At 38.1% G+C, this 24,388-nt stretch overlaps 1 protein-coding gene across 2 annotated transcripts in view; it reads left to right on the top strand.

The window, feature by feature from the left end:
• Positions 1-24,388, top strand: part of CDH12 (cadherin 12) — a gene marked incomplete at both ends in the record, with an annotated part of 165,706 nt that overhangs the window by 97,586 nt on the left and 43,732 nt on the right. For both annotated transcript variants that reach the window (XM_082479622.1, XM_082479623.1), the window contains one exon: positions 17,684-17,871. In XM_082479622.1, the coding sequence (XP_082335748.1) occupies positions 17,684-17,871 (188 nt within the window). The remainder of the gene's footprint in view (positions 1-17,683; positions 17,872-24,388) is intronic.

The following is a 24,388-nucleotide window of genomic DNA, read 5'->3' on the forward strand; positions in this document are numbered from 1 at the left end:
TTGTAATCCCATTTTATGTATTAGAAATGCTCTTTAGGTACCAAACCACACCTGAAACTTCACAGTTTTCTCTCATATAAAGAGTCGTCTTCTTTTCCTCAGTATAAAAATATATTGCATTCCTGCAGGCATGTAAGAATGACCATGTTGGGACAAAGATCCATCTGTCCCTGCCTTCTGTCTCTTACACTGACATCTAGAAGTTATACGTAAGAACAGGCCAAACAACATTTCCTCAGTTTCTAACCATTTTTAGCCTAGATGGTGTCTTTGTATCTAACAGCCCTCAATGGTTTTCCCTTTCAGGAAGTTGCCCCGTTGCTTTGAAACATGTGAAATTTCCTATGTTAGTGAGGTGCACAGATTGATCGTGTATTAACAGCTTCCCATCATTTGTTTTGAGTTCATCCCTACATATCTACCTGCATGTTGACCTCTGTAAAGAATTCAGAAAGCATTGCAAAATATGACCTTTATTTAGAAAAGCTGTGTTGATTTTTTTTTTTTTTTTTCAGTATGGGATATTCTCCATGAGTCTATTAGTCCTGCTCCTATTGTTTTGCCCAGGGCGTGTCAGTCATATCCATCCTTAGCTCCCTTGAACTTGCTGGAAATCTGTGGGGAAAAAACATCAGTGTTATATTAGCACCTCCAAGCCTTCATGTGTCACAGTGGTTTGAAGCAAAATATTACACATCATAATAGTTCACTTATTTTATCCTTCAGGCTCTTAGGCATGTAACAGCTAATCCAAATGATTTGTTACTGTTGTGTCTGTTCGTTCCACAACTGCTTCTATAGCTAATTTAACTTTCTCATGAGTCCCCCATAAATAAGTGTTCCAGGATAGAAAAATTCCCCAGTTGTTCTACACTGAACACAAAGAAAAAAATGTATTAGGTTTTTCATTTGTGATCTTATCTTCTCTGAGCATTTCTTCTATATCTCAATTTTGGCTTGGCTTTACACAGTTCTTTCCAGGCTTTTGCCTCCAGGTGTCTTTAAAAGACAATTATTATTAGCTTGTTTGCCAGAGATTTATTCAAACTCGTTTTTTGTCTTCTTTATTGTGGTTTTATAGATAAAGCAGATTTTATGGTTCTTTCTATTGTCCTCCCTGAGACACAACTTCATTTTTTTGAAAAATGTGTTCTTGCTTTTATTAGCTATGTTGTTTACCCTTACCGATTTGCTTTTTAATGGGTGCTGTGCATTTGCTGTGGGTCTTCAAAATGGTGTCCCTAGGTAGCATCCACAGCACCCACAGGAATTTAACTGTCTCAGCTATCCCATTCATATTTTTTATAGCAATATCCTGCAGTTTTATTTATTTCCACTTCTTTTTTTTCTTTTCATTTAACTGAGTACAAGCATCATGTAACTTTGGCTTTTATTGCTCCTGCACAGATACTGCATTTAAATTCATTACGGTTGCTGCAAAATTTAGAAGAACTAAAGAACTTTTTCTGACTAGCTAGTGTTCATACTATTCTCTTCTTTGCGTCTTATTTGCCTTAGAGCTTCCTTTAACCACCATCGTTATTCCTCCATGGATAAGATCTACTTTGCCTTTCCTGTGTGTTTTGCTCCTTGGTACTGCGCTGCCTGACTGATTTTGTTCTTTCCCACAGATTTTGAACATGCCTATTATGCTGATATTCTTGCTTACTGTGAGGCATGAAAGCTGCCCATCCTAGTTCCCACTGTAGCCCTTGAGTTTATATTGTGGCTTTCTTTCTCCTCTTTACTGGACCCTAGTTTGATTCTGTGTGATTTACTGTTTCTGCATTTCCTCCTGGACTACCATCACCTTTTGTAGCATTCTTCAGTGAAGAATGCAGAATTCTGGTGACGTCAGCCTTTATCTGAACTGTGTGGTTTTGCATTTTTTTGAATTGTGTACTTACCAACACTTGCAAATTTTCCTGAACTTTTCAGCTACAATCACAAGAGTCATAGGAAAGTTTTTAAACTTTCTGAAGCCTTTTTTTCAGATAGCCAAAATGAATTTTACATCTTCTTTATGGGCACCCATTCTTTCGCAACTGCCCCTACTTTCAGTAATGTGAATCCTTTCTCCTTACACCTTTTTCCCAGTCAGGCATTTAAAGCTTTGTCTTTCTATCTTTTTCTCCCTGCTTGTACATCGTGTGACAATTTCAGACTATGCTACTATGAATGTCCTTAACTTCAGCTTATGCTTGCCAGCCTAAATTTCACCCCCAAGACCTCTGTCTAGTCTTACTCAATTTTGTCAGAACTCACATGTACTACAGCCACTGGTGCCTCCTTGTGTTTCCTGACATCCTGTCAAAACACTTGTGAGATGCTCCAAATCCACTCAACAAGCAAATCATCCCAGAGAGTTTCTTTGAACCAACATTCTCGCTGTCCTCATCCTCAATGCTGGTTTAACCACCCACCACTGCAGTCTGCTCCTTCCTTTCAGCTAGAACCCCTGCTGTTGGAAGGGTACTATGGGAGCAAGAGGAAATAGCCTAACTGCCTGGAAATTGAAAAACTCAGAGCTTTGGCAAGTTGCTTGGGCCCAATGCTCTTTCCCGTGTCTGATTTTCAGCTGTATATTTTACTTTCTTCGCTGTTAGGGACCTTATTCATTTTCTATTTTATTGTATACCTTCATCAACTATGGTGTTGCAAAAATACACTATTCTTATATAATGTCAGTTTTCACGACACAGATAAATCATGGAATATTTCATCCTCTTTGAAGAAGATAGCCTTGAGATCTCATTTAATGCATACACTGTAGTTATGACGTCTTTGCCCAATTGTTGCTATGAAAGAGCAAAAAATATCACAAGAGATCAAACTTGTGCTGTGCTTTGCATGCTAATAGGGTGGAAAACCTTTTCTTTCTATTATATCAAATATGATAGAAACCAAATTATAGCAGTGACTCTCAACAAAACAGAACAGAATAATATTGGAGGTTTGTGTTGATACTGAAAATAATAAACATTTAACATGGCTTACAAGCTAAAATGTCAATATAGGGACTCCAGTGTATTGCAGCAAGCTTGATCAAAGCAGACAGTTACCTGAAACGTTTTTGTTTTCGGGATGTGTTACAGGCAACATATTTACATTCTTGTACAGTAAGGACTTCTGCTTAATCAAAATAGTAAAAGCAAAAATCCTGATCAGTGGGGATTTACTTAGCCTGTCCCATTTGGTTAAGCAGTATGTAAGATGAGGTATAAGGTGCCTGAAATTCACAGAGACACAAGACTAATTACAGCTAAACAAAAATAATTGGCAGAAAAAAAGTGGAGTATTAATTTTATTTTTAATATAGCAACTGTATTTTTCAGTTTTGCTCTTTGAAAACGTTGCAATGATTCAGAGTAACTACCTGCCAGGGAACGGAGTTTGCAATTTGCTTGACTACCATAGCTGAAAGGATACTCGTGCAGCATTTTAGTTTATGTGACAAATAAGCCTTCAAAATCAGGTCCAGTTAGGTGCCAAGTTCAGGCCTGGCAAAACCTAAAGATCCCTCACTAGTTCTGGGAGTTGAGACCTCCAGCATCGCATTACTCATCGTTGGTCAACAAAGCTGGGAAGTCCAAGCGCAGACTGAAAAAAGGGGCTGAAGGTCCTTTAACACTAACTGCTGCTGGGTAAATGTTTTTGCATCACATAATCAGGACCACAATTTCCCAAATAGCTTATATCAAAGATTCCATGCTATAGATTACTTTATCAAATAAGAAGATATTAATTATCACAGAACAAAGTTTGAATTTATTTGCTGAACTCAGTTAAGCTAGAAAAAAAAAGATTTCACAGTAGAAATGGGAGAACATACATTATTAATACTTGGAAGAAGCTACACTGATAAATAATACATTACAAGCTTGCCAAAAAAATGTATCACGGAACACCTTCATCTCATCGAGGGTCCTTTAAGGAGACAGGCAGGTTTGGATGGGATATCAGCATCCAGTGATGAAAACCCACTGACTATCCTGCTGAACATGGAATTTTTTATTTAGAACCTGTGCTTTTGAACATATTCAGTGGGGAACTCCCACCTTGCACGTCTCACAGTAATGAGGAGCGTAACAAAGGGAAAACCTCTAAACATTATATATTTCTGTCAGAGTTGTTTGACCTGCAGGTATCTATTGGCCCACATTTCAGAAAACTGAGACACTTCAGAAAACTGATATTTTCTTTATAACTAGAAGGAAAAACGAATCTGAATGATTTTATTAGTAGAAATTTATTTCCAAAAGTGTTTTATGTATGTCTTGCCTGACTCTTCATTAGTACGCTGACTTTCTGCATTACTGTGCATGTTTCATTATTAAATATAAAACTTTTTTGTAAATATTAAAATAAATGCTTCATACCAAAGTTTGATGCTTGCCAAAACCAGAAAAAAATAAGGCAAAGACTGAAAGGGAAAGTACTTTTCCTATCATAGCAACGATGTTCAAGCTGTTTATCTGTAGGCATGCATCCTGGCCCAGAAGGGAACTGATGGCATTTCTCTCTCAGCTACGCACATACACGATAGCTGGTTAAGTAAAAAGACAGTTAGGTACAAACTTCCTGGAAGCTAACGGGCTAATCCTTAACACATCAAGCGTTAGACCAGTCTGAGCTAGCTGCAAGGACAGCTGTGGCTTGTTGCCAACTCTTAGAGTGAGCTTCAAGAAAGGATGGACGAGTTATATTTACTTGAACATTTAAATGACAAAAACTGTACAATTAGTTGGTATAAATTATACTTTATGGAATCAAACCAGTTAAGTGAAGTGGTTGATTCATATTTTGTAAGGCTATTGTGCTTCAGTTTTCCTGTCTTTCTTTTGTTCACTGATGACAGAGTAACTGTGAAAACAATTTAGGGAAATAAACGCTTATATGCTGAGCAATAAAAGCACATGCAAATCATTTTAGTCAAAGGAATAGTGTCTTTTTATTTTAATATGACATAAATATACTTTTAGAGGATAAGGCCCTGAGATAGAAGAAATGCAGTTGAATTTTAAAATTTTTACAGTTTTTATTCAGATATTAGGAAATAAAAGACCATTCTCAAGTGTCTTATGAAGTCAGCAATAAGTTGGCTTTATTTTTAAGGTGACACTCCCTTATTTTACTTTTTTTGTTCAAAAGAACTGCTTGGCTAAAGCTATGTTTAATCATCTCATTTCCAACTCACAGGAGAAGTCAATATTGTAGGGGAATGATTGAAAACTGTTTTTAATAGAAGAAAAATGAATTAAGGTTTGGACCCAATACTTGAATTTTATCTACTTGTGCACACCTTGGCTTTAAAAAAAAAAGTGTCTTTCTGGTGGTCAGAAGCCATTACCTCAGGGCTGTTTTACAGCCAGATTTAAAATGTTCAGATGACTGTAGAGTAATGCCTAGACATCACAAGGGCCTTTTTTTTTTTTTTTTTCTTGCTGTCATTGGTCTTTCCAGAAGCATACCAGCAAAATCCATCAAGTTACTTTGCATAAAAGAGCATGGCAAATTTCCAGAAATGCTAACACGCTTGGAAACAGAAAAGCAACTATTCATCTCTCTGGTAATGACACCTTAAAGAAGGCAAGGTTGAAGGATCATTCCTGAGACCTTGCACATTATCTGCCTGTCCGTACTGTAGGAGTTTGCAGCTAATTGGATCTGGATTGCAAGAGTGGCCAGTACAATGCATTTAACAGGATTTATTAAATCCTCCATTGGAGAAAGCAGAGGAAACAACAATCTTAACTAGAAAAGTCAACAAAATGGGCAACTCAGAAACCAGAATAAAATGTCTTGCACTGATGCAATTTCTGGAGTTTCAGGAATTTCAGTGCAAGTAAAAAAGACCTTTATAAAAGAGACCTAGCCTTTTTTTTTTTTTAATCCCCCCCTTTTAGTTATATAACCTTTGCATGCTACTTGAATAATCTTTTATCTGGATGATCTATTATCTATTCCACAATTATGACATTAGGAATAGATTTAGAATATTATTACCCTTTAGATAGCATCTATTTTCAGTGATTATTTATTGGTAATAGCATATTTTAATGGGTTTACTGTCAAGTATTAAAACCTGTAGAAATATTTTCAAAGAAAAGACAACCAAGTGCTAAACTTGGAATAGCCTGCTTATACATACTTATGCATACACACTCTATGGATTTAGCACTCTTATAATAGTTATTCATTTGTATAGTCTGGGAACCTTTGTGCGTCACAGAAATTGCACACACACTGTTTAGCACAGATTTTACTATATAAAAGCAGGTCAATTTTGTTCACTCAGTAAACTCAATGTGGCTGATTCCATTCATGTGGCATTGAATCAGTCTTGCTCAGATTTTATTGCAAAATTGGGATCAGGTACAGAGTGCAAGTAAAAGGTCTTCTGGTCCACATGAGCTACAAAGAAAAATCTTTTAACGCACTGCTTTGGACGGGTGGCTTATGAGAGAGAAGTTTCTCATGTGTTCGTATCTGCTTTTAAAGATTTCAGAATACTACACAGATCCCACATAGTAGTAAATTAGACAATTACAGAAAAGAAGTGTGAGATTAAGAAATTATTCTGTTCCCTAACCTAAAAAATTAAAATAATGAAAGCAGAGGTTTTGATTAAAAAGAAAACAAAAAAGATTTATTCCCTCCCTACTTGGCCAATTTTCTAGAAAACTTACTTGGGATTAAGGTTCAGAGCTCCGATCTGCCTAATTAAATATTTTAACCAGTCTGCCCAGCTTTCTGAGAAGTTATTCTACCCACTGCAATTTAGATAGGGAAGTATGGCTTTCTCCTGGTACTGCTGTTAAAAGTTGTTGTGCTTTGTATACAGCACTTGTATCTGCATTGGCTCTCAGAATGAAAACAAGTCTATCTTTCATTGATTAAAGATTTTGCCTGGCAGCCAAGATGTCTTAATTTACTTCCAGCAACTAATTACTTATTTTATACCAAATGAGAGATACTTACACAGGACAGGTGGTCAGATTCATTGCAGACTAGCCTGCAGGCAATGATTAGGTGGGAGACTGAGTCAGAGCTTGCTTTGAATCAGAAAAGGAGGGGAGGTTGAATCCTGGCCTACTCCATCTTTGTTAATTTTCTAACCACTACGAGGTAAGACATAAACGGAAAAAATCACCAGCTTGGTTTTGGAAACACAGATTAAATCTTTTAATGTTAGAAAATCATAAGAAGGTCTGAATTCCATTTACCTGTGACTTTGGGTAAACTAAAACTGTATTTTTGAGTTGAACATACATTTTAAACAACCTTTTCAAGGTGTGATGGAACACAGGAATGCAAAGACTCCAGAGGTGGGCCCATGCAATTGTAAGCCAATCGTGGAACCAGCAGCCATACAGAGGCTGAGCAATAATAATAATAATAAACATACATAATTTTGGATTGTAATACCAGTGAGTCACTTAACTACAGCTTTAACACCAGCAAAATGACAGTCAAATCAGTATGTGAATAAATCTAGCAGACCAATATTTGCACAGTACTCTTACAGGAATCAGAGGAGGACTTAGGGTAACTCCTCTTTAATCTAGGTTCCTTCCAAGTCTCACATCTCTGTGCTATCTGCATCTCCATTTCCCACTCCTTTGTCCTTCTCTTTCCTCCTTACCTCATCTATCCTTACGTTCAACATTTGGTCTTGTCTCCCTTCTCCTAAAGGAGACACAAAATTATCCTTGATCTCATTTTCATCTTATAATTACAGTGTGGCCGTCTACTCCTTCTCCTCTCCAAGTGTTTTTTTTGCTCCCCCATAATAACACTGCTAAAATAGATTACTCTTTGTTGGTTTACTTCCAGCTCTGAGTCTCTCCACATGTTGCTGTACTGAGATCATGAGTTTTCACCATCCCGGATAAGCTCTTTACAGCTCTGTCTTGCTTCTTGCTTGGTTTGGCCACTATGCTGTCATCTCAGTGACCCTTGCCTGCTAGTGGCTATTTGACCCGCCTGAGTTAGCTACAGGTTTGACAGATAGTCATAAAAAAGCTTCTGTATTTTTTCTTCTTATTGTACACCACCACTTAACCGGTGCTATCATAGATATTTTTACATAGACTAAAAGAAGGTATACAATGGCTAGTTTTATTTGGCTTTGAAGACTTAAGTCCTGGACTTAAATCGTCTGTACTGTTAGCCTTAGCACAGTCACTGGGCACAGTTTTGACCAACACCAAGTAAAGCTTTTTCAGACAAATTCAGGGCATTTGGGGAAATTAGCACAGATCATGAACTATTCTTTGCAGTCACTTTCCATGAAGCTGACCTATTTTGGTGTGGGTAAAAGAATTTAATAACATGGAAATAGGCCATTCTATACTGGCTAGCTTCCGGGCTGCAGAGTACAGCTGGGACGTTTCATTTCTTTGTACAGTTGTAGCTTTTTTGAGCCTATCCTTTGCGATCCAGGCCACGCAGCCCACCTTGGGTCACAGCACCTGACAGTTAAGTGGGCTTCTGTTGCTATTTGTGTGTGCGCAAGGTAAAGGAGCTAACAGAAAATTCAACGTCTATACAGATCTCTATTTACACGTATGCCAACTTTGTCTTACTTTTTTCTTATTCCTTTCCACACCAGAATTCTTCAAGCACTTTCAGTTAGGGCTGATTTGCCCCCATTTGATTCAGACTGAACAATGACACAAAACCCAACGAAACCATAATATTTCAAAAAATCCCCTGAGAAATAAACTGAAGGGAGAAATGCTCAGTTACTATGAATTCTCAAAGCACTAAATGTTCAGTAAATGTTATGTCTGCTACACTTACATTGTTTTTTAACTTTCTCAAGAGTGCATAACTAGCAAAGGCTATTCTTAGAGGACTCTTTGGAGTACCGATTGAATGAAACAAAAACCTCTTTAAAGCTCTAAATTAAGAGAGACTGAACCCTCAGCTGCAAAGCAGAACATGAAAACAAATACAGCTGTTTCTTGGTGCTGTTCCATAGCCAATGAGGAATATAGGTAATTTGTCACTAGGTAAAATGTAATGCTCTGATTGCACAGTACGCAATAGTCTAAGAAATGCAAATGAGTACAATAGTGGTTGAAGTTAAATATTATCTATTGGTCATAAAATTCTGTTGTTAGTCTGCACTTATCCGATTCATTTTCCCCCGATCATCAGCTTTAAGTGGTAATTGATCATTAACAGCAAGATTTATAAGTCAATTATTTTTAAACACATCATTATCATCATAGTATATTATTATCATTAATAATTGTATTTTACATCTGCTACCTTCTGCATAGAAGTTGTAAGCAAATACGGTTCGCAGAAATTCAACAACCTTTGGCAGGAGTCATGACACTCATTCCACCCCAATGTGTTTTCTGTGGGGAGCGGTGAACAAATTATTCATTCAAAACAAGGAGAGTAATTAGATTGGATGCATGAAATTATCCACGGTAACCTTGGGATGGCTTAGAAGCACCATGCATGTCCACCTACTCTCTAATACTGAAGAGTAGCTAGGGCTACAGATTCAACAGCCTGGGGCTGCCTTGCAATGCCTTAAGAATTGGTTGCAAGTGACTCACAAACTACCACGTAACTTGCTGCATCGCTATTGTTTCTGGCAGCATCTGCCTTTTTCCCCAAGGCCTTCCATCCAAGGAAGAAGCCTCTCTGCTTGCGACCGTGGTGGCCTTGCGTTCTGAAAACGTAGAGGCTACAGTGCAATGTGAAGTGAAACAGACCACTTGTAGTTATCTAATTATAATCACAATAGTTTATGCTCGTGATTTTCAGAAATACCTAACAACCACAGTTATAGTCAGATTTTCAGGACTCCTCTGCTCCTTGGAAAAGCCTTAAATGAGATGCCCAAAAAGTGCTTGCAACAATCTAGAGATTCCTACTGACAGCAATAGGAGCTACAGATACAGAGCAGTTTTGAAACTGTCTTCTCTGAGTCCAAAATATATGTTTAGTTTAATTTTTGCACGAAGAAGTCTATAGAAATAAAAAGAAAATAACATAAATATGCTAGAGGAGCTCTTTCAAGTTTTCTCTTGAATTCATGACAATTATTTTTCTCTCAATGGCTTCCACAGCAAATATGTTGATCTTAGATATGTGATCGCCAACGCTCTCAAGAGAAGGAGCTATAATTAAGCACTTACTACCCATAGATTTCATTGCAAAAGGAGCAGTATTTATATCGAGATCTCACCTTTAAACGCTTAAATTGGAAGACATAAACATTGCTTTTGATAAATTGATCATACTTGCTGTATGAGAGACTGCAAATGTGAGGCCAATGGCTGTCCTATTGTATCATTATTTTTTGGTCTATATCACACATTAAGTCGCAAGTATTTTAAGGAAACTGCATACAGTAAACTAAAACTTAAAACAAAGAACAGTAAACTATTATGCATTTGTACTCAATTATTTCACATTTTTATCTTGAAAAATAATAATTTTCTGCTTCAGACTGTGCTAAATTTCAGGGAAAACCATTTACATAAAATGTACCCAATAAGCATGTGAAAATCAAAGCTTCACAGGTAGTATTCTGAGTAATACAGATGTTGAGCATGTTTTGTTTAGGTGATTTTAGGGATGCAACGTAGGTGTGACTCAGAGGACTAAAGATAGGCACCTAATTTCCGTAGTCAATGGAGAGAAAAATGATTCTTCCAATATAGATGATTTAGAGCACTTGGCTTAGATCCTAAAGTAAATGGTTTGACCGCATTCTTAAGTGAATGAATTGTAGTAAAATTGTGTTATTATATTTTGTGCCAGAGTAATAAAGAAAGTATGAAAAAACTCCTGCAAGATATTTAAGACGCAGAGATGTTAAGCAGAGCATTACAAACACTGTGTCCCATCCTCAGCAATATACTTTTTATCATGTTAATGTTTCACATATATCATGCAATTTAAATTTTATAGAGGGAATAAGTGTATTGATTTATTTCATGGTGACAGTGTGATGACCAGAATATTAACAATAGACCTACCTGATAAATGGCAATTACATGCTGCCTAAGATTCTGAAAAAGGAGAGACATTTTCTTCTGAAAACAATCCTTCTTCTATCTGTAAGGCATGCTGCACTTTGATAATTGTTTGTAACCACTATATAATTTACATAAAAACATTTGATTCAAGCTTTTAGATCATACCCCCATAAATTATTTTTCTCATTGTATTTTGGACTTTTTTTACTGACTTTTTTTGTTTGGTAATAATTTCTTAATCAGTAGACTGGATATTAGCAGAACAGTTCTTTATTGGTCATGGTACATAATGAAGCTGATCATCTGCAACTGGTTTTCCACATAAGTCCTCAAAGATGCAGGAAGTACGATGTCTAACACGTGAACGCATTGATAAAGTCAGACTTTGCCCAGTTGACCATTTAGCCACCACTTTTCCATATAGCAAGACCAATGGAAGGGAGAGTGATAATAGTGGGATCTTTCCTTTATAGTAATAACAGCACGATTAAAGCAGTTGCTCAGGGTCTTGATTTGGTCTCAGCTTGTCAGAGTTCAACTCCATGTCATATAGGGGAAAGCCTTAGTTACAAACATGGGGAAGTTCTAGAAATGTGCATTTTCTTCCCCTTCTAGTAAAACTGTGCCAACATACAAAAGAGAGAAGGTGATTATTGTTGCCTAGGTATGAGGACACACACATCTGAGTGTCCGTGGCTCCAACCAACTGCTTCTAGAATTATTTCTGCATTATGCTGTTAAACAGAATATTCTGTCGTCTTTGCTCCACCCAGCACTCTCTGGGGACAGAAGCTGTGGGTCTGCATATCTTCAGCTGAGAAAATGAACTGGCATTTCCCATTTCCCGGACCCTTGCTCCAACAAGGGGGGTATTATGCTCTGTGGAGTTTGTGTCTGACATGCAATGGGGAGGTTTATTTTTAGAAAGCTTTCTGATAACAGCTTATGAGTGGAAAAAACAGGAAATGGTTAAACTGAAATTTTTAAAAATTATACCAGGTATGATGAACTTCTTCTTCCCTTTAGGGAAGGAAGAAAGAGGATGGCCTCAAAAACTCAGCCTGTTAGCTCGCCTGAGGGGCTGATAGAGTCCTGGCTCAGCAGTTGCCAGCCCTGGGGAAGCTCCATCATGTCGATTTCCCTAAGCTTAGGCAAGATCAAATTCAAAAGGGATTTTGCTTCTGCCCCTTTTCCCTTGAAAAACGTGGGACCCTTGGACATCCAGGACCTCTGCAGTCTAGGGAGATGTATCTCTTGCTAGGTGTGGACTTTGGGATCCACAGCAGAGAACCAGGAATTTTTAAGAATGGTTATGCTTTATCTAATGAGGCCATAATGAAGTCTAGATCACAAGACTTATGAGGAGTGGCTGAGGGAACTGGGGTTTTTTAGCCTGGAGAAAAGAAAGCTGAGGGGATATCTTATCACTCTCTACAACTATCTGAAAGGAGGTTGTAGCAAAGTGGGCTTTGGTCTCTTCTTCCAAGTAATAAGTGATATGACAAGAGGAAATGGCCTTAAGTTGCACCAGGGGGGGGTTAGATTGGATATTAGGAAAAATTTCTTCACTGAAAGGGTTGTCAAGCATTGGAACAGACTGCCCAGGGAAGTGGTGGAGTCGCCATCCCTGGAGATATTTCAAAGACACATCGATGTAGTGCTGAGGGACATGGTTTAGTGGTGGACTTGGCAGTGCTAGGTTAACAGGACTTGATGGTCTTAGAGGTCTCTTCCAACCATAACAACTCTATGATTCTATGATTCTGTAAACCCTAACTCAGAGCAGTGGGTTTGAGGATGGAGGAAGTTTTGCCATAGCTGAGGTTTTACGAGCCTATGGTATGTGTGACCTGCATCAGACCACATGGTGACAAAACCTGTCCTTTCTCTTCCCTATGTGAGGTCCCAGCCCCCTGCAGGACACAGAGCCACAGCTAGAAGAGACACGAATATATCTCATTGCTGTGCTAAATCACATCCTCCCAGTTTTAGGACCATATACATCAGATGCCGCTAATTATTAGGCTGATTAGCTGTAGCTGATGTAACAGGTTTAGTATACTAAATATCTGCTTGTATTTCTATTATCCTTTCTTTTGCCTGTTACACTATTATTAAAACACCAGCAAGTAGATATGAACTGTTAACTTTGGATTCTTCCTAAAAAGACAGAAATCAGTGCCTTTATAACCTGGCCAGGATAAAAACTGAAATGCCTTGGTAATTTAAGCTAGCAAGAATATAATAATATAAGTAACCTGTTTTGGTGGTGTTTTTTTTTTTTTTATTTCCTGAGAAAACATTAAAGATTTAAATCAAAGACAAAGAAATAATTTTATCTCAATGTTGTTGCCATGCTAGTATGATTAACTGCAATGTAACGCTTTGGCAGCTGCCAAAGAGAACTGAAAATGCATAGACAAAGAAGAAGCAGGAGAGGATAATCTTGCATACACACAGTACATGTATGGTGACAGATTAAAAAGCTCAAACAACATTTGCAGCTGTTTGGTTGAAGGCCATTATGCATTTAGTTTAAGTCCTTAGATGCTAACCTGGGTTATTTCTTAATGGTTGTTTTGCTGGTGAGATGTAATAATGGTTTTCAGTTCTTATTCTCATCAGAATTAACCTTTTTGGTAAATGACGGTGTGCCCATAAACTGCAGGTGTGGAGAAACAAAAGAAAAAGAACCAAAAAAACCTTTGTAAATAAAAATCAAACCCCAGAACAGCTTTTGAGCCTTAAAAACTAGAACTAATCTAATCATGTCAAAAGAACTGTAAATGTGTGCTGAATTTCAGTCAATATGACTGATTACCTGTCACTTACCCAGCTCTGATTTCTTCCCGCTATGCGCTTTGGAACCATCTTTGTTTTAGAAACTCAGAGGCAGCGTGTATTAGTTGTTAGCTCACCTCCACCTCAGTTTCCTGAATGCTTCTGGGGCTGAGTAATAAGCCCTATCAGTCATTTCAGCCTAAAAGCTGAAAAAAACCCAGCATCATCACTCATTCATTTTTATCATCCTCATTGATGCTGCTCAACCCGAAACTCAGAGAGTCTCACACCTTGAGTCACCTAGACACTACGCAGCCTTTACAAGGGAATGCCTGAATGATTATTTTAAGCTACATAATCACCAGACTTTCTCTAGTTTTGGATTCAGGGTCAAATTTTAAGTATAATTTGAGTGCAAAGTGTTGCATAAGTTAAGCATGTCAACTGGCACATGAATTTTGGCCTTAAAAATAACTTCTTTTTTTTTTTTTTTTTCTTAAAATGCCATTCACAACAGAGAAAAAAATCTTGACCAGGCAATATGCATTACTACTAAGTTTCCTGTATGTGAAAGTATTCTGACACGCATGCAAAATATATTACTGAAATCAGCAGAAGTGTAACTAGTTGCAGAGTCCAGTTTCATAGTGCGGTCTGAGGGAAGTAAGGGCTTGCTCCTTTGGTACGTGCCATGTCACTCATCCTTTGCAAAAGCCAGCAGCAAACTTAGAAAATACATTTAAAAGAGATTTATGCAAGTGGAAGGGAAGAATTTTGCAGGCAGTCACATGAGACAATCTACAAAATTTGACAGAACTGTTTGAGCAGCACAACGAGCTGCTGCATAAGTTTGTCTGAGCTGCTTGTTCTATCATTCCTAGAAGCTGCAGAGAACAAGGTTTTCAGGACCTTTGGGAGTAAAAGGCTATTACTCAGGCCTGTTTCAATATACCTCTATAGCAAATAGAGGTGGTAGTCTATACAGGCAATATGGATATAAAAACTGAATAATGCTAAACTGTCACAGCAAGTCCACAGCAAGAAGTAGTGTCTTCTAGAAACAGAAAAATAAAAACCTGCAAAACTTTCTGTTACATTTATGTGCAACGTGTATCGATCATTTCAAATGTCCTCTGTACAAACACTGTTTTCTGGGGGAAAAAAAAGAAGGTTTTCATGATATACGTTATAGCCTTTTGAAGCTTTTCCCTGAGCTGGCAACAATATACATTATTTGTTTTCATTTATTTCTTTCGGAAAGTATGTTGTCACAGTCGCACCATTAACAGCTTCCATATGCTGTGAAGATACTATTACAGGAGGACGATGACAGTGTAATTACATACTACATCTTCAGAGATCTGACTCTGGCAGAGTTGAAGATTACTTCAGAGTTTCAAATTAATCTGAATGACCCGATCTTTATTGCTGTTGAATTTCTGGAAGTGATGAAATGCCAAGTCATTGAAAATAACCGATAAAAGCCTAAACAATCTGAAATGAGTAATGCAGTGTTTCTTTGACTTCATCTAAGTCCCATATGCTTTACAGCCAGGTACAGTATTTTATAGAGGAATGTTTGTTTTAACGAATCTGAGTGCTCTTCAGTTCACTAAGAATAGGTCAACTAGGCAAAGAAGGAAAAATCCATTATCATATGCTCTTACATTTTATGTGCACCAAAATTGTGGCTGTGAAGGGCAAACACTGCAGCAATGATATCTGTCATACAATGTAAGTGTCTGTAAAAGACCTGGGCATCGGGGCTAGAACTATGTTGTGGAAATGTAACATAAGATTCAAGTGTGGGCAAAGCTCTTTTGCATCCCTTTTCTTCTACCTCTTCTGAATAACTTGCATAGCAGACACCGAGTAATAGGCATATTTGTAAGTGACATTAGATAATAAGAGGATTTGTGATTGTCTCCTACACCATATTAAAATTTTACTCTTCACTCAGAGTCATTGAAGTAGAACTGAGTAATAGCTGAGGCTCCTCTGCCTTCATGATATTTTGCATCATAGTGCTCCTTTACAGCTGTTAAGAAGAAGAAGTAAAACCTCCTTTAGTACATTCCCTTGGGAAAAGAGGAAGGAAAAGTTCCTTTAGTATGTTCCCTTGGAAAAAAAAGGGGGAAATTATAATTGCACAACCCTTAGTAGCTCGGTCAATGAGTACTACAAGACCACAAATGGTAATGTCCAAGTGTGGATGACGACACAAGTGGACTTTACTTACAAGGATTTTGTCAAACAAATAAAGCAAGTTTTGCCTTCAGATATACTTTGCATACGGATGGACAGAGGGAGGGGGGAAGCAGACAAAGCTGATTTTTTCAGAGGCAATCAAATAGACAATTGTATAGGTACCATAGCCCCAACTACTAGCTCACAAAAGAGTAGATGTGCTCCTAATCCAGCAGTGCTAATGTCATTGTTTTTCCCTCACCTGGAAGTATTGTAAAGCTGAAAAAGCTGACACAGCGTGCGTCGTAAGGAGATAATGACAGGGAGCAGCGTCTGCTGTTTAATTCAGCAGCTGGATGTGAAAGTCATCTCTCCTGCTGTTACACGACATACAACTTCTCAGAGCCTCTTTTTGTGAAGTGTGACTGAACCACTTCAGGAGGAAATCTCTGAGACATCCCCCCAACACGCTCCCACTAGTCACAGACGTCTGTCCTGCTGTACTATTGAAAACGAGGTGTAGATTTCCTCCTGTAGGGAAACAGAGAAGGCCGTTGCCAATGTCTTCCTGCGCTGAAGCGACTGCTCTGTGAGAGCTGTCGGAGGGTGACCCAGGAAAATGAAATGTACAGCTGATGGGGCAAGCAAATGCCAGCTCTACTCGGAGCCGGGATGAAGTGAACCAAACCTCCTGGGCCCACTGAAACCAGCCCCAAAAGCTGCTGGTGGTTTTGCCAGCAAAGGCTGCTGCGCGAAGAAAGGTGGGCAGTACTTGCCCACTGGAAATACCCGCCGTGGTGGTGTTCGCTCCCAGCTGTGCGCTATAACAACTCCAGCCAGAGGTGCGGCAGAAGAGGAAGGGCAGGCGCCTCAGCAGCGCTCTGATAAACCAGGGCAGGGTGGTATAGACTAAGGCCTGCTGCTACTGATGTTGCTAAAGTCAAGGGCGACTCAAAGCGCTTCGGACCTTTTAGCTATTTTAACTGTTACGTCTAGCATTTTTTCAACATATCTGTTTCCCTGAGTGAAACCATTTTGTCCGCGTGTATCAGTAGTAATGCCTATTTTAAGTGTGTAATTTTCGTGTGGGTGTTTTTTTTAACTTTTATTACCATTAATAGTAAATAAACTGAAAATAAAAATGTGCAGAGCTAAAAATTCATGTTTAGCGCTGACATTTTAGTAAGAGCACCCTCTGGTGGCTAATTTATAAAAATACTCTTTGTGTCTTCCCCCCACGAGGAATTGTACATGTAATTATCATACTGAATATTACAGAAATGGGTGAAAATCCTTTTTTCCATTGAATTTTTCTTTTTGAATACTGTGAAATGTATAGATATATTTTCTCAAACAAAAAAATGCAGATACTAAAAACTGTTAAACATGGAGGAAAATGCTTGTAAACATGTACTGTCTACAAGTAGAATTTTATTAAAAATAGAAATATAAATAGATATCTCAAGAGAGAGAGTTGCTAAGGCCCTTACAGTTGCACTGGACCAAATCTAGAATCTAGGGGAAATTAGCATGTTCAGCAGGTAAAACATACATCTCTTTTTCTAATCCTTTGTTGTTTTGATCTCATCATTTTAATTGGATGATTTAAGTCTGTTTACTTTTGCACAGGCTTCATGGTTTTAATCAGATATACTATGTTAATTATCAAGAAATCCCAAGAATGACTGTTTACCACTTTATCACAGGCATCTTCCATTTAAAAGTACCTGAGTCCTCTCAGGTTGGTTCAGCTATTGGAAGGATCAGAGCTGTGGACCCTGATTTTGGGAAAAATGCAGAAATTGAGTACAACATAGTTCCAGGAGATGGAGGAAACTTGTTTGACATCACAACAGATGAGAACACCCAGGAAGGAGTCATCAAACTGAAAAAGGTATGTGGCACCGATGGGGGGTATGTACCTATGGTTCAAGTGATAAACTAGGTAAGAGAATGAAATGTTGCGCAATTATACCTCGTAAGTAACACGCAGTAGTTTGTATCTTTATTACAATTTGTGGTTGCGATCTCAGTCTTAAAAGAAATTGGAGTTTAGTGTTTCATTTCATATATGATCAGGTATGACTTTTCATAAATAATGTCAGTTTTAATGGCAGAGAAGTAACTCTTATCTCTGTCTAGAACGTATAATTTCTCTTTTATGGAAGTTTTCCACCTAGAAACATGAAAAATGCTCCAGTTCAGAGCATGGAATGAAAGAACTATATTTTATGTTTGAGATGATATATTTCATTTTTTTATAAGCATTTTATTTTGAAAATTTTAATTTTATGTTTGTTATTGCAATAATGAAGCTGTTGTACAGTACTGTGGTGAACAGAGTTTTTACGCAGGTTAGAGGAGTCCCAAATGGTTGCAAATCGACATGTCATACTTCCAGTCTATGAATAGTGTCCCAAATAACTGGTTATCAGATATCCTTGCAAGGGAGCACACTGCATCTCAGCTGTTGATGTTGCTTTAGTGTACTGGAGTAAGTTCAATAATACTGAATTTATGAATTTTGAAGATGGAAAGGATAAGTGTTATTTGGAATATAGCGATTAAAGCACTCGGTAGAAGAGACCTAAAACAGCAACAGTCACATTTTAACAAATGGTTGTCTTCTGAGCCCAGGCATGTACATGTACACCGATCATCAACTTGTTTACTAGAAAGAATTCTGAACCACCAGATCATTTGGAAAGGGTAGGTTATGTTTAGTAGACAGCACATGCTTGTAGGTGTAACTTTTGTAAAATAAACACATCTATGAGCTGAACGCTTAATGAGGGTCTGGGAAGGAAAGAGTTCCAGACATGTATTAAGACAGGCTTTAGGAAAAGAGAAGCTTTAGTTCCAAGAAAATTTAGAATTTAGCTACTTAAATTCCCCCTGGCTCTGACCATGTATCTATATTTGCATTATATTTATTCTAACAACAAATTCCCGCCTTCAGCCTCTTGATACAGGAAATAGTAAGTTATCCATGAGTGCATTAAAAGACCAGATGATGTCAAGTCACTTACTCTTCTGCTAGTTTAGTGACATAAAATGGAAGCTACGATACCCACAGGAAGTAATTTGTCAATGAAACACAAACTCTTTGCACTCTTCACCCCCCACCTTCTTTTCTGAATAAAAGTTTGGATGTACTGCTTCCTCATTATGTGAATTTGTAGACTTTGTTTCATTTTCAAAAATCATTCTGATCACCTTTTTCCCTTTATGCAGATGACAAAAATAGCTCCATCTGAAACTGTCAGGCAGAGCAACTACATGCGCTGCCAATTGGAAACGGCAATGAGTGGGAACCATTGAAAAATTAATGTTTGAGCATCAAGAGTAGGTTTTTGATAGGATTCAGTTCTCCCTGGATTAGTCCTAAGCCTCAGCTGTCCTGCTTGTTTTTATACACATCAAATGGAATTTTTCCATACTTACGGTTAAGTATATATATATTAGACTGTATAGACAAAACATTCAAATTGGCAATGCAGATTTGAACAGCATGCATTTAGTATTTGTTACTAATGAAGAGCATCCACATATAAATTTGCCTGACACAGTTATCTTAGGTCCAGCACAGGCAAAATGTCTGGCTTCTTTTGAGACTGCTATATACAGTATCTAATTGAACCACTAATTTAAAAAAAAAAAAAAAAAAGACACAACTAATTCTATATCCAGATACTCTAGAGTTCGTGATTGTATTTCACTGTATTTATTTAGTCATTTCAGTAACAAGATAAGGCATATTTGAAAGCTTAGGGCACTTTTACAACAGCAGAATATCGGTTGATGTTGCCTCATGTAAATGACAGATCTCTGTCACTGAACAGGAGGGGGAAAATTATAATCCTAATCCCTTCTTGATGTTCTTCATCGCAGTGAGCCTAGGGACAGTGACAGACTGTGAAGGTCAGGGAATGCCAGCTTTGTTCTATGAAGGAATGTGGAAAGAAGATAAACCCAATGTGCTGCAGGTCCTCCAGCAAAAAATGCCTTTATAAAGACCCTAAACATTGCCTTTCTCAAAAGTTTCCTCAGGGAAGAGATCCCACTCACTAAGCTTTAAATGATCCAAGTGTTTTAAGACATTTTGGAATCACGTAGAATCCATCCACTTAAGTTCCTTGCTGGATCCCAGGTTAAACAAGAGCAATCCGGATTCTTAAAGATACTGTTAACTCAGTTGTCTTTTCGTATCCTCTATGCTTGTAACAATATAAATGTGTTTTCATGGGTTGCAGTTTTCAGATTGTCAGAAGTGCTGGACATTCACAATTCTGGAGACACCTACTAAAATGCATGCTACCCGCACTGTACAAGCCTGCAACAGCACTATTCATTTGTCTGCACAGAAGCACTTTCACATTGCGTAGTGTTCAAAACACTGATTTGACTTTGTGGGATTATGCCAATATTTAAGTTAGGTATGCATTTAAGTCTTTCTTTAAATCAAAGCTGGTGAATGGATAGGACCAACACTTTCAATTATGAATTCTGCATAAAAAACAGCCAAAGCCACCGATACAAAGTGCCATCTGCTTTAAAAACAGGTTTACACATTTTTGTGTATCATAGCATATTCTGATGCTGTAAGTGCTGCAGTAGTTCAGTGCTGAGCCATTTCAAAACCACTTATGTTTGCTTTTATTTTTCCTGAACAATTTTTTGCAGCCAGAAACTGTCAGTCACTGCATAGAAGCTTTTTTTTTCCTGTTGTTATGCAAAAAAAAAAAAAAGAGACATTTCTACATCAAAATTGAGAAAAATGAAGTCTTACTGGACTACATTTATTTTTGGTGGAAAATACATTTGATGATAAAAAATTGCACAAGTCAAACTGTTCTTTTCAGTGTACCAAATGCAGTGGTGGAGGCAAAAGGCCATTCTCTGCTTCTTGGACACTAAATAGGCACAAGCACCTGTTGCTGGACAAGGTGCACATCTTAAATCATCTGTTTTGGTTGCTAGTTTATTTTCATGCTATGATCCAATATAAGCTTGGTTACTACTGTATTACTATTACTACTATTGATTTCTACATACATTAAAAATGGAATAGGTTTTCTTATATTCTGCTAAAGAAATGATCCAAATGCCATTTAGCACCACTGTGTGGTTAGTAATGTAATAGCTTCCTTTCTTTCTGAAAAGGAAAAAAAAAAAAAAAGGAAAGAAAAAAAAGGACAGAAGGGACCACCTCTTTCGTACCGGAGTACAGTGGTGTCAGGTGGGGCGCAAAGTAGTGCTCGCAGGTATGGAGGGAAAGTATGTCAGTCCCAGGCAAGCTCCCGGTTTTATTGAAACTGATAAGAGATCTTTAATGACCACACCTGACAGAAAAGGAAAACAGAAGGATCCAAGCTTCACTGAACAGTTGGCGCTAAATTTATTAAACTAAAGGTGAGTTTACAGGATAAGCCCATTGTGTGCAGAAGCCTCTTAATTGGCTCAGCATGAGCTAATCCAGAAATTGAGCAGTGTTCAAGCACTGAGTCTGGCTCAGACATTACTGTACTAATTTGTGCAGTGTCATTAAAACCCAGAAAAAACCTGTTTCTAGGCTTCACCTGGTATGATCCTACACTGGTGCACTATACTGGGTGAGCTTCTCCATGCGGGTCAATGAAAGCTCAGGGAACATCTGCGTCTTATTTTTATGTAAGGTGTGTACCACTGCTCACTGATCAGGCGACAAAGCTGTATCCATGAAACCACAGTATGTCAGGGAGGACATAGCACTGCATGATGAGAAACAGTAAATTCAGTGATGATAAAATAACAGAAAGTGGTAGGATGATGAATAGACCTTGTAGCTGCAGGGGGGTATTTGGAGTGTACACTTCCTCGTAACCTCAGGGGCCACTTTTTAAAAGCCTTTAACTGGAGTCAGCAAGTAGAAATTTGACTCCTGACTAAGCTGAGTTACCTTGCTCGTGGGACAGCCCATGTATGTAGTGCTGGGACATTGCTACAATGTAAGATCCATCTGATAGCATCTGTACATCATAATAATGAGCGTAAGGCAGACTTCTGACGCCCCTCGGCCAGAATTGCATTACTGCTACTACTTGCTGTACTGGGAAGACTGTATGCTGCTCACCCCACCCCCAGCCCGACCTTCTCCAGAGGCCGGGAATAGCCTCTGCAGGTGTGTGCACTGGCTGCCTATAATCATAACTCATGAGTTTGCGTAAGCGGGAATTGTGGTTTTACTACATCGAGGAAGAGGAGCAAGCGATATTAAGTCCTTCAGCACAGGCAGAAAGTGTTAACCCAGGTGCAGACGCAATTGTAAAGACCGTGGCAGCCACAGAGAAGAATGACAGGAAGAGTGAGGAAGGGAAGACTTTCAGTCTCTGCAGTTTGCAGATACAGCTGTTGGGTTTGGTTTTTTACTGGAACAGTGAAAGGCAGCTGCAGAAACAGGTAAGATGCTCGAGAGCAGCAAACAGCTGAACCCCGGGCACTGGTCAGCTTCTTCCCTTCTCCAGGTACAGAACATACATATGTTTTGCCCACTTCCCATCAAATCTTGAAACACTTGCTGCAGATTTGGCCTACAGATCTCCTTTTTTTTTACTGTGTTCTCATCTCTGTAATTAATGAATATTCCTGGTTATCTGGAGCTTCCTTCAAAAAATCAACCTGCTCTATAATACCAATTATTTCCTTATGCTATTTAAAATCCAGTGCAGAAGTGCAGTTACTGAAATGTGTCGATGCACAGCGAGTAGTCTGATGGCAGTATTTCACAAAACATATAGATGCTCAGCCCATCTTCAAGGGGAAAGTGTTGCCAGGTTTTGCGACAGGCGCATATGACACAGAGTTGTTCTACAATTGCACAACGCCAGTATGAAGGCAAGCCTAAGTTAATATGTGCTTCCTCTCAACCCAGTGCTACTGTCCGTAACTATCCATGTGTCCTGGGGCTTAGAGTCTCGTCCCAAAATATGGCTTTTTCATCATTGTATGTGTGGATCATGAAAGCCTGTATCACAAACAATACTGTTGTATCTCTTATGTGTGGATAAAAAGCAGAAATTTCTGGAGTTTCTGGTCCTTGTCTCTTTGTGAAGCAGAGTAAACTGACAGGATAGTTCTTTTCCCACCCTTGCTGTGCTTCTTATCAGAATTCATGGTATCTTTTAGTCCATTTTTTTAAGTTCTTTCATTCTCTCTCTCCCGCCGTCTATCCATCTACCTATCTAATATAAAAATTGAGATGCAGATACATCTATATAGTAGCATATCTTAACTTCTACCTTGAATATGGGAAACAGTAATATTTCGAAATATATTTATTTCTAACACAGAGCTGTTATATGTGCTTCCCTAGTCATACTAAATAAGCCCATTCATGGTACTTCCAGAGTTGCAAGATAAAGCGATTTGTCAGTACGTGTTGTTTGATTTGGGGATTTGTAGAATGCCTTTGCTGCACACAGCTGTGTATATGCTGATAGTACTTTACTATGCAACTATATAGAGCAACTTGTAACCGTGACACAGGAAAAGGCAGATAAGAACTGGTAGGGGGGCCAAATACATCTATTCTATCACTGGTACTTAGAATATCAATTAGAAATATTCCTCCGATTGTTGAATAGTTCACAGTTAATAAGACATTGCCTTAATATTAGCAAAAATGCTATTTACTGTGGAAAAACTCATAACATTTGTAAAGCAAAAGCCTTGTTCAAACTTAGCTTTCCAGATATAATTATTTTTATAGAAGGTATAAATATTTCTATTGGCTATTAAAAAAGAAAAAAACAAACACAAACCAAAGCATCTTATGAAGTCTTCCCATTAAAATGCGATTAATTGAAAGTCATTTCAATAATCTTACAGGTTTTTTTTTCTGTAAGACTCAAACATTCTGTTCTGTTTGCACCCTTACCAAAAGACAGCCTGCAAGGACTGCGTGGATTATGGCTCTTTCCATTAGCACGTCTATCTGCAAATATACTCATGCATCACAGGAGCCAGACTGAACACTTTTTATGCAGTTTTGGGGGTATGAAAGACACGTACAAGGCATCAGTTAGAATTACTACTCAATTGAGAGCTTAGATTTCTTGCTTTCTCTGTCTTAAACATTTATCTCTAGCTTAACTCCTCAGACTTAGACTTTTTACACTCCAGACTGGTTCTTTAAACTCCAGGTTTTCTCCCCTTAATATATTTTTGAAAATGTGTTAACAATTTATGTAGTCATACAGAGAAGAGTTTTTGGGAAGTTTTCTGCCCATTTGGGGGGACATTCTTTTTGGCATGGCATAACAGTGAGCTTGAGTAGTATAGAAACTGAAAAGACAGTGTGACAACAATTTGGATAATGAAGCAGCACATCGACTTGTAGTGAAGGCAACAGCTTAGGGTTTCACCACCAGGAC

The sequence above is a fragment of the Vanellus vanellus genome (genome assembly GCF_965231255.1).
Source record: "Vanellus vanellus genome assembly, chromosome: 2".
In the NCBI taxonomy this organism is placed as follows: Eukaryota; Metazoa; Chordata; class Aves; order Charadriiformes; family Charadriidae; genus Vanellus; species Vanellus vanellus.